This window comes from Lytechinus pictus, chromosome 16, assembly GCF_037042905.1.
Source record: "Lytechinus pictus isolate F3 Inbred chromosome 16, Lp3.0, whole genome shotgun sequence".
Taxonomy (NCBI): Eukaryota; Metazoa; Echinodermata; class Echinoidea; order Temnopleuroida; family Toxopneustidae; genus Lytechinus; species Lytechinus pictus.
The window spans coordinates 12,747,956-12,759,654 of record NC_087260.1 but is presented as its reverse complement, the minus strand read 5'-3'; the positions used below and the strand labels follow the sequence as shown (position 1 = coordinate 12,759,654).

Below are 11,699 nucleotides of genomic sequence, written 5' to 3'. Positions count from 1 at the left end.
TCAATGTTTGGACATGGACCTACTACAACAATGTTTGGGTGATCACTGGTGTGTGTGTGGGTGAGTAATTATGAGGGTGACTATGTGGGTGTGGGGTGTACAATTGCCTTTTCGATGAAATTCATCAGTATGACAATGATAATCGTATCGGGGCCGATCCATTCAATGAATGCTTCAGATACCCTATTCGTATACAGTTACCAGTATCACGGAGGTACCAGATTGTTGCATCTGAGGTTGACCGTGACGACTTTAACCAATTCTTCCCATAAATAATGCTGACCCCTTTCGTTATCTGACCAGACGAGATACGGTCGATGATCGCTCAAGAATAAACGAATCAGGAAAGGAAGCTCTTCATGACCGATGTCTTCAACGAAGAGAAGAGTCATCTTTTCTGTTGCAACGTCGTTGATGTACTCAAGAGCTGTCCGGAACTTCAGAAGATACCACTGGTCCCGCAAAGCAGAACGACTAATGACGAATATAGTTTTAAAGCTCTTTTCGACGGCATAGTGGACAGCGTCGAGGTAGTGCATACCAATCATGAGCTCGTTATCACCGCAAACGACGCGGTCGTAATCCGGGAGTCTTTTAGCGAGAGCTGGCCGAAGGTGTTCCTCGACCCATCCCTCGTCGTCTTCGTGAAGCATGATGGCGATGTCGTACAGGAAGTTTCCTCGAGGGACGTCCTCACGGATTTCATTGTACCCGACGAAGCAGAGCTTGAGAAGGAATAACTTATACCCAATCCACCATCGATGATAGTATGCCACACCTAACATTAGGAGAAGCGTCACACCAACTACGGAAAGGCCACAGTATAGCGCGATGTCCACAGCGCAAGCTTTACTTGGATCAAAGGTGATCAGTTGCTTTCCCCCGAAGGGCGCCAGGGTGGCTGGAGTATCGAGACAGGTGGTATCTAATGAATTAACAATCTCTACTGATCCTTTCAACCAACTGTGTAGCCATTTAAGATCACAGTTGCAGACCAAAGGGTTATATGCCAGATTAAGGACACGAAGTCTGTCCAAGGATTCAAACGTGCTCTTGTTCACGCCCGCTAAATTATTATTTGAAATGTCTAAGTAAGTAAGATCCATGTTGGACTTGAAGAGATTTGAATCAAGATATGATAATTGATTTCCATCAAGTATCAGTTCCTTCAAGTTTTTAATCTTGTCAAATACACCTCGAGGAAGAAAAACAAATAGGTTATTCGCTAAATCTAATTGGGACAAATTTCTAAGATCATCCAAAACACCAATTTTCAGCTCATGGATCTTGCAATCATCTAAACGTAAAATGTTAAGGTTGGATAGATTTTTGAAGAGCCCTACTGGCAGGGGAAACAGTGCATTCTTTGATAGCTCCAGCCTTGATAGCCTGTACAGGCCAAGAAAAGAAGAAGTCTTGCTGTTGGGATCCCATATCTTGCTTGTAAAGAGTTCAGCGTCGACTAAATTTAGTTCAGCCAGAGAGGGCGTTACATTACCAAGATTACCTGGTTGGATCAGGTGAGTGGGACAATATCCCGATTGTAGAATTAGGCTAGTTAGGAAAGGAAGATGGTGTATTGCATGCAGATCAGTTATAACTGTACCTGACAGATCTAGCATTTTGAGGAACGGGACATTGGCGAAGGTGTTTTCATCAATGACACGCAATTCGGTATTTCCACTTAAATCAAGGAACCGGAGAGTACGGAGTCCTTGGAATGCAGAGCTGTTAATCTCCCTAAACTGGTTACGAGCTATATTCAGATGGGTAAGTGATAGATCCCAGCTTTCATTTTGACTGTTGATGACATTGATATTATTTTCTTCGAGGGAGAGTTTGGTTAGAGCTGCCATTCCGTTAAAATAACTTGGTTCAACACTACCCAGGTAGTTAGAGTCCAGGAGAAGCTGAGTCAACCCATCTAAACCTGTAAATGAATTGTTCTGGACATTCGCAATCTTACTTAAAGAAATGTCAAGTGTTCGGAGACTTTTTCCCTTTAGAGGGGAGAAGAAACCTGGATCTATTAATTGAAGGCTGGAATCTGACAATCCTATCTCCTGAATATAATGTGACAATTTGACTCCGGAAAAGAAATTCGAAAACTCTGATACTGCCAGACGGGTCTCTCTTAAATAAAGAACGGATACTTTTAGTGAAGAAACAAAACTGGGACTGATGTATTCTACCGGATTTCCCGATAATTGCAATGTATTGATTTTACTGTTTACCACAAAATTCTCATCTGAAAGCTGGCGAAATTTGTTTTGATTCAGGTGAACGTCGAATAAAGCATTATAACTTGTCCAATTTATCTGGCGAATACTATTTTCTTGAAGATTCACTATGGCATCTCGGGCAAAACATGAAAGGAGGTCGCCTCCAAATGAGTCCATATTCGCAGAGCTGGCTAGCAAAGTTGAAAAGGTGTTAGAGGCAAACATACTTTTTTTCAGTGGAGGTAGGTACGTATTATATCCAATGTCCAGTTCCACCAAGTTCTTCAGAGGTGTGAAGGCGCCATGATCCACCACCGATAAGTTATTACTGCTTAATTTGAGTACCCTGAGACTGGGGTAGTTTAGAAAGGTATCGTTTCTAAGCCTACCAAGGAAGTTTCCGCTGAAGTAAAGTTCTCTGAGATCTGGTACAAGATTGGTGGGCACTGAGCTGAGATGGAGGTTTGAGCAATAAGCAATTTTCAGATTCCAATCCTGTTCACATGATTTCGAAAGACCGGAAGCCTTCCCGTGGTTAAATGTTGACGTGAATACCAGAATGAAGAAAATGGTGGGAGTGATTGGCAGAAGATTGAACATCCTGATTCCTGATAGATTTACCACGGATGGTCCTAATGCAATGTTGAAAGCGAGGGAGCAAGAATGTGGGAAGAAGAAAGAGGAGGAGGAAGAAGAGGGAGAGAAGAAAAAGGAAAAGTAAAAGACGTAAAAGAGGGAGAAGTAAAAGAAGAAGAAGATAATGATGATGAGGATGATGATGAAGAATGGTAAAGAAAAAGAGAAAACAGCAAGGAACAATTGTAAAATGAGGTTTTCACGGGCATAACGGGGCACAAGAACATTTTGTGAAGGATTAGGTTCAAACGTTTTGCACGATGCTCGCGGGATTGGCGGAAATTAAATCCACAGCCAGACCACGAAAGTTTGCCGAATATCTCTCGCAAGACGCGAAGTTTACCTGAATATTTTGCTTATGATCCTTGGAACATTCTACATATTTGAGATTGTCAAATGGTGTTTAATGTGTGCTTCTAGTTAATTCACGGAACTTATGTTATGAGAACTACGAGCAAAATGCAAGGGACTCACGGACGTTTTATGAATGTTTTTCAAAGACGCAAATGTCCGAAAATGGCAAAGTCCATTATTCGTATTGTATTTTATGCGACATAAATGCGCTTTTGGTGGTTTGTACTCGCCTCCATCTTCATTACGAATATCATCGACGTGATTTTGCATGTAGCTGTCAATCATCAGCCAGTCGCGCAGTACGTGCACACATGCAAATACACATGTCAAAAACGTTTTGGCTACATCGGCATTGGCCCAAAAATCTGCTGACGTCACCTCTCACAGCAGAAGGAGGCAGCCCAACCTGCCAATATCTTCGAACAGCAGCCGAAGCTCACGCAAACTGAGAATCGTCAGAGTTTGGGCAATCGGAACATAGGATCTGCGTACGCATCGTATAACGTTGGTCTCAATCACTGATCTCTACCCTAAGGGAAGAGACCAGTGGTCTCAATGAGCAGCTGTAGCTGACGCACGGAAATAAAAGGAATCCGTGAGCTGACGTCATCCGCAGCGCTTACGTATGTCCAACAGCGCCCTCTGGATCCAGGGACCGTGCACCTTTAAATATTTGGAACCTTCTCCACATTTTCCAAGGTTTAAAGTGCCATCGACTTAGATAGATGGCGAGATGAATTATCATTTCATGCAGAAGGTTTTTTATTATTGATATCCGCTCTTTTGTTGAAAGAAATACGAATGGTGGACTTTTTAAATATAAATTGCGTCCTTGCTAAACCTTCGAAAAATGTATGTGAGCCCCGTAAACGATTCGATTGCCGCGGGATACGGCGGGAAAACACCCCGAATTTCGACTGCGCAAACAGTTCGCGTGAACCATGAAAATTGCACTTTTTAATATTTCAATCTACACATCAATCAACAGAAAACTAATCTATAAAAACCGCAAATAGAAATAATCAAAGAATGACTTCTATTTCTGGACACATGATAATAAATGATATGACAATTTCCAAGCATTGAGATTTTTATTATTTCTTCTGACATGTGGCAACAGTCAAATATCATTTTCTTGTATCTCTTATCATATGGGGTACAAGAAAAATATGGAAACACTAGGTCATGTCAATACAGATGATTTATATTCTCTTACCTGCATACATCAAATCTTCTGCTGAAACAATCTCAGTAGATGCCAAATATTACAAATGAAGCGAGACAATTAAGATATCATTGACCAGACAAGATGCAAATGGAACTGCATACGGTAAAATGAATAATGAGTGACTGCTTAAATCGAAGTTCTGTGAAATGCGCTTTTATTACTCAATGACTCCTTCTATTACAGGGGCCGCGGAAGGGGAGGGCTGAGGGGCTTCAGCCCCCCCCCCTCACTTTTTTTCCAAAACCGTGTACAAAAACGTAAAAATGACCATAGGATTGTGATTTTTTCCATGGTCAGCCCCCTCCCCCCACTGTATTATATTGTATATTTCTTTTCTTTTTAGTTTCCATTCTACTTTCAGGATACAATAATCGTGTTTATTTCTGGCTATTCAAAGATTTCCGATTCAAATTGTTCGGTAAAAGTTTCATCTTACGATATTTCTTTCCTTATCTAAATAATATAATCCCAAGCAATTATATCCTTTTCAAACTCTTAACTTTGGTTTGTGGTCACCAGGGCAATCAATATTTATTTTGTAATAGTTTCGGTTTGCTTACGAGATAAAACAAACCATTTTATAGTATGTATGGTAAGAAGTAAAGAGTATTAAAGTTATACGTGTAATATAGTCCATTGTTGTTCGCAAGGAAAGTACGGGAATCCCCCCCCCCCTCACCCGCCTCCTTTGTTTGAATATTTTCAAACAAATATTCAACATGTACACGGGATCCATCAGTTTGTTTATTTGTTTGTTTTTCAATTTTTCATTCCCTCGCTTGAATGATTTTGTCTTTGATGAACACTTTTTTTTTTCGTTTATTCTTGCACCAGTTCCTTGCTCCCGCGAAGTAGGCCGTGGACATTACAAACAACCCCCCATGTAAATAATATTGTCTACACTCATATCATGATAAATAAATTCCATATAAAACATACAAGGTTTTCCTTAATCATGTTAATATGTTTTAATTATCTCAACGATCGAAAAATGCATTTATTTCATCTCTCTTCTCCTAAACGCCATTCTATTTAATTCTTTTCTTCCTTATTCACGTAAACGTTAGCATACCACCCCCCCCCCCAAAAAAAAAATGGAATCATTCATTTTACACGTACGCCTACATGCAATTGACTTTGTGTATAATAGATGTTTGGAAATTGTCCCGCTTCCTATATGGAATATATGATATTATATTCTATGTTTTGGTTTCCAAAATAACGATAAACATTTGTTTTTTAATGAGAAATGCGTCCCTATCATTATACTCCCTAATGTTTCTATAAGGAGTCAGGGCAATTTTAATTGTCTAATCAAGTCATCAATGCCTTTAAGTTATACGTACATAAATTTACATTGTATGATACTGCGAAGCTCGACCCATGCAAAATGCATGGTTTGTTGTACTGCCCCCCCCCCCCCACACACACACACCGATCAAGGGGCGGTATCAGGAAGTTAAGGGTGGGGGTAAGACGATCTATTGCGGTGACGTAATATAATTTTTTTCCAAACTGCATGATAATGGGAATTATTATGATTATGCCTTTTTGGTCCAGACTCTTCATTTACATGTATACCGTATTCTTTTTTCCACTTTCTTGTATCTTTTAATCTTATTTTCTTGTTTCACAACTTAAAAAGTTAAGGGAGCCAGCGCAGTGAGCCAACAATTTTGGGGGTGTGAGATAATGGCGTATCGCACAAAATTTATAATAGTTGCAAGCGATAGAAGCGAGCGAGCAATTTTGACATTTTTATTTCAAAAATCAAATTTTGTGATAGATTTTTACATAATATTCAGAAAATATTTTCATATTTCACCCTTCTATCTTTCTTTTTCTTTCCCTTTCTCTATTCTTGGTCATGAATTTTTTTTTTTTTTTTGGGGGGGGCAAGCGCCCCAAAGCCCCCCCTTCCCATTTGTACACCACTAATAGGGGCGATTATCCCCTTACCCCCCTCTCCTGTGGCGCCGCCCCAGCTCATTTTTCCACCACATCCACCATCAATCTCAAGCAGAGGCGTCGATCATGGGGGGGGGGCAGGGGGGGGGGGGCAACCGCCCCACCCATGAAAATATTGGGGGGGCAAACATATCGTTTTGCCCCCCCCCCCCCCAATAATTCCGCATGTGCAAAAAATAAAATAAGATCGTAATGTTACACAGAAATCAGCAAGCGAGATTAAGATACACAACTCGTTCTTCATCTAAAATCGTGCTCAAAATGTCCGGTTTTCAGATTAGAATACAAAAAAATTTCAGCTCGCACTTCGCGCTCACATCATTTCTGTAGCAAAAACCCATACTTTTCATGATTGAATAGGTGAATAGAATGTCCCGTTTTCAGTTCTATACCTCAAAAGAACTCCCACTTTGATTTGCAATAATCTTTTGTTGGATATATTTCTTGTTCTTTATTAAAAACGTCAATTAAACTCTTTTTTTTTTAAGATCAAAATATCAAAATTTTCAGCTCGCGCTTCGCGCTCGCATCTATTATTATTATTATTTTTTAAAATTTAATTTGTTGGTGAGATGTGCGTGTGTGTGTGTGTGTGTGTAAATATATACATATATATACATATAGGCATATGTGTGTGTGTGTGTGTTTGAGTCTGTTTGTTTTGTGTGATCGAGCGCCTTTGGAAAGTTGATTCATGATTTTGCCCCCCCAATCTGAAAAATGGATCGACGCCCCTGATCTCAAGTCTAAAATGACGCCGGCCCATCGACAATGAGCTTAAATGGCTGGCTCACTTTCCACTAATGGCACTTGTAGTAATACCCAAAGTTCTGGTGCTGATTGAGTGGCCTCAGTTGCACTCTCTGTCTCCCCCGGCCCTCCCCGCCAGAATGAGCGGAGGATAACCCTTCCTTGAGCCTTCGACAAACATGTATCAATGACTGGATAGGTATCTGATGACTAGCTAGTGACAGACGAAGCTCATTTAGACCAGAGAAGTATTTCAAATGATGATAGGAGGTTGTCTCGGGGAATCTGAGTATGGGTGGCCAGTTGGGGCATATATCATGGCGTATCTGCTATCTGCTATGCTAACCCATAGGCGGATCCAGGGGGCCGAGGCCCACCCCCCCCCCCTATTGGCGGAGCAAAAAAAGGGGGGAAGAAGAAAAAAAAGAGGAGGAAGACGAGTAAATGAAATAAGGTGAGCGGAAAATATATATTTTATGTCACGTACTAAATAAATTTTTCGCTCGCGCTTCGCGCTCGCATTGCAGGTTCGATGAGAATCGTATCTTGCTCAACTGAATAGGCTGGTATGGAGTTCAAAGTTTCAAGTTTAGAAGTCAATATACAAAACATATTTCAGCTCGAACATCAAACTTTCATTATTTTTGTTTGATTTAAAAAATTGCTCTATAAAACTTCCGTTTTATGGTCTGAGAATCAACATTTTCAGCTCGCGCTGCGCGCTCACATTACTAGATTTGTCAAAAACATATTCTCTTCGTTTTCCATAAAGTTCTCAAAATATCAATTTTCAGGTCTGATTTTCAAAACATATCAGCTAGCAATGCGCGCTCGCGTTTTGATTGGTGAGTTATACCTCTATATTAATTATATAACAAACTACTTAAAATCCCCTTTAATAGCAGTTTATCAAAAAATTAGGCTCGCGATTTGTGCTTGCATTAATTGTTAAAAATATATTAACACATGCATCTTATTCATAATTACAACAAAAGTGCTTAAAAATTCCAGTTTTCAAGCATTAATATCAATAAATTTCGCGCTCTCATTAGGCTAATAGGTAACATTTTCATAAATTCCTTATAACTAAATTGTCCTTTTTTCAGAATGGAATATACCTCGCGCTTAGGAAGAGGAATAGCAAGAAAGTCAGATGATGACAAAGTGTCTTTAGAATGCCCCGGTTCGAAATCAAAATAATAACAAAAAATATATCAGCTTGCGCTTTGATCCCGCTCGCTATTTATTGAAGCACGATCCATATCCACTTCACAATTTTCCTTCATAGTGTTTGAAATAGCGCTTAAATTGAACCTTTTCAGATCAGAATATGAAATATTTTCAGCTCGCGCTTTGCGCTCGCATTACTGATTTTTTTTAAAAGAACATGTATTTAAGAATGCCCATATTCTAAATCTAAAATACGTGCGTGCATGTTTGTTGAGATACGCAGTTCTTTATTTAAAATGTGCATAAAAACTATTTACTTTCAGATCACAATATCAAAACTTTTCTGCTCGCGCTTTGCGCTCGCATTATTTGTGTAAGAAGATACCCAATTACCCTTCCTTTTCATGATTTACAAAACATGAATATAGTGTCCCGTTTTTAGATCTAAATCTCTTTTTCTCAGCTCGCATTGTTTAGTTAGGCCTATATACCTATCCTGTTCATGATTACAAAAGGTGCTCAGAATGTCTATTTTTTTTAGGTCGGAATGTCAAAATGTTTCAGCTCGCACTCCGCGCTGGCATTATTTGATAGTTGAAATATGTATCGTTTTTATGGCAAACTGAAATGGAAAAAATATTTCAAATTTCTGCTAAGACCGTTAGGTGGTAATTTAATTTTTTACTGTAATTTTACACCTGATATGATCAATATAAAAATTCCAAAGTACTACCAGGAAATGTTAAGTATTTGGTTTGATATAACTGTGTTCATCAAAAAGGACATAAGTAATAAAAGAAATGAAATTTTTTTCAATAACAGGTATATTGAAAATGAAGGAAAAGCGTATTTTCATGAAAATATTTTCTTAAAAAACACATACAAATTGCACCATATTGTAGATGAACATGGTGAACTTAAATCAAATACTTATTTTAGATCTATGGGTGTAAATGACGACGAAATAGTAACAATTAATGAAATATTTGCACATGTTCCTGTAGAATGGAAAGTCGAATTAAAAAATAATACCTTAGTTGATGGTTTGAAGATTGAATTTATTTTCTTTAAAAATATTTTCCAGTTTGAGTCAGTTTGTTCAAAACAGCTGTATAGATCATGTATAAACAAGATTTCCGACACTCCTGTCAGTTTTTACAATCTCGAATCGTCATATAACATGTCTGAAAAAGAAATTGAAAAAGTATTTTATCGTCCAAGATTTTGCACATTAGATAATAAGTTAAGAGAGTTTCAATATAAATTATTATACAATATTATCTTTGTTAACCACCATTTATATAGGTTTCGATTTGTATCGAGTAATGAATGTTCTTTTTGCGGTAAAGATGAAGAAACCTATAGACATATTTTTTACGAATGTGAAATGGTTAAAGTATTGTGGAAATTGTGTAGCAATATATATTAAAATTTCCGATTCTTAAAAGCTTACAGTGGAAGGATATCCATGTTGGATTAGAAGAGACAACAGAAAATAAACAATTATTAAATCATATCATTTTACTTATCAAATTTTTAATATATCACGGAAGGGGGGATCATAAACTACCAACTGCTGAAGAGATACAAGTAAAGCTTTTTAAAAGTAAAGAAGAAGAAAAGAAAATTGCTATAGAGCGAAAAACATTAACACAGCACTATAAAAAGTGGGAACACCTAAAAAGCAAGTAGGATGAGGAAGGGATGGCTTTACCCGGTTTGCACACGTGCGGGGGTGGCTGGTCTGTCTGTCACTATAAACTGTCCTCTTTTCTTTACTTTACATGTTACTTATCTCCTTTCTTTCTCTTTTTTTGTTTTGTTTTGTATTGTCTAATTTTGTGTGTGTCTTGTCTGTGTGTGTGGGGGGGGGGGCTTGGGTGTGAGAGCGATTTCGTTCTTTTATGGGCGTGTGTGGGGAGTGAGCTCTCGAACGATTATTTGTATTATGGATGATTATTTGTCTTTTGTGAACAGTGTTTTGTTAATATTGATTTGTAATATTTTACAATGTACCATTACTTTGAACTGAATGATTAATAAATATTATTACAAAACAAAAAACTGCAAACAGTCCTTAACAGGTCCCTTTTTGATCAGGTCAGAACGTATTTTCAAAATTTCTGCTCGCGCTTCGCGCTCGCAGTAATTATTTAGTTACATACGCATCTTGATCAGGATCACAAACATTGCCCAGATTGCTCATTTTTTCAGGACAAAATAGGCCTACATGAAATTTTAAAAAATGAGCTAGTGCTCGCACTATTTAAATAGGCTTATGAGATGACTATATATTTATATTGTTTTATATAAAAAAAATTAAGCTAAAGAAGTGACTGTCGGTGTGACTGTTATGACTACTTCTTCAAAGAAAGACACAAAAATCAACTTTGAGCGGCCGATTGAGGGAAAATACGGGTGGAATTTTTTTTCGGACCCCCCCCCCCATTGGCGAAAGGTGGATCCGCCCCTGTCACCCTGTTACCATGAAGACAAAAGGAAAGTTCTCTCTTAATCAAACCGTTGAGGTTTTATTAACGGATTTTTAAACATCGTCAGCTGTTACAAGTGATCCAACTGACTGACTGACAAGACCCATCGGGTCATACAGGGGAGCTACTAAAGGCAAAATCATTAGGGCCTCCCGTCAATTCCAAAACCCGTTCGCAGCTATCGAGAGTCACATGTTTAGTACGGGACGGACGCAGGACAATTTTAGGAGTAATTTCCAACGTCCGAGATGAGATGATTACTTGTTTACCATCCAATTTGAAAGTCCATGTACGAGCATGATATTCACCTTGCAATAACAGTGTTCCGCTCCCCCCCCCCCGTCCACTCTCGAGAAGTTAGTCAATATGTGTAGAAAGACTTCAATAAATTATTTTAGGTAGGAATAGCTTTGTGTTTTGTTTGCCATTATTTTTGTCACTCGCCCTGTGCTCAAAGGAAATTTAATGAAGAATAAGGCTATCAGATCAATATTCCAATACGAAATAAAGGATTCTAATATCCTAACATCTTTATATCACTTGTAATTCCCTCTCTTTCTTGCTTTCTCTCTCCCCCTCTCTCTCTATTTGAAATTGCCCCCTCCCCTTCTCTCTCCCTATCATTCCCTTCCTCTCTCTCCCTCTCGATCTTGTTTCAGAACTTTTTATCCTTTTGTGAACTCATCTAAACGAAAATTCGATCTTCCACTTAAATTGATCATTGACATCAATTCCCTCATTTCCCTGAATTAAAATTAGGTGCCTAGCACCCTATCCCCATTGAGGGTAGATAGGAGATGTGCCCATAACCTAAATACATGTCATTCTGAATTTCCATCCCCTCTCAACCCTGGAAACAGGTAATAACATGAAGGGATG

The 11,699-nt window shown here is 38.6% G+C and overlaps 1 protein-coding gene across 1 annotated transcript; it reads right to left on the bottom strand.

Moving 5' to 3' along the window:
- Positions 1-206: 206 nt before the first annotated feature.
- On the bottom strand, positions 207-1,856 carry LOC129278804 (slit homolog 1 protein-like). The gene has a single exon (XM_054914939.2). The coding sequence runs from the start codon at positions 1,854-1,856 to the stop codon at positions 207-209; it is 1,650 nt and encodes a 549-aa protein (XP_054770914.2).
- Positions 1,857-11,699: the final 9,843 nt, after the last annotated feature.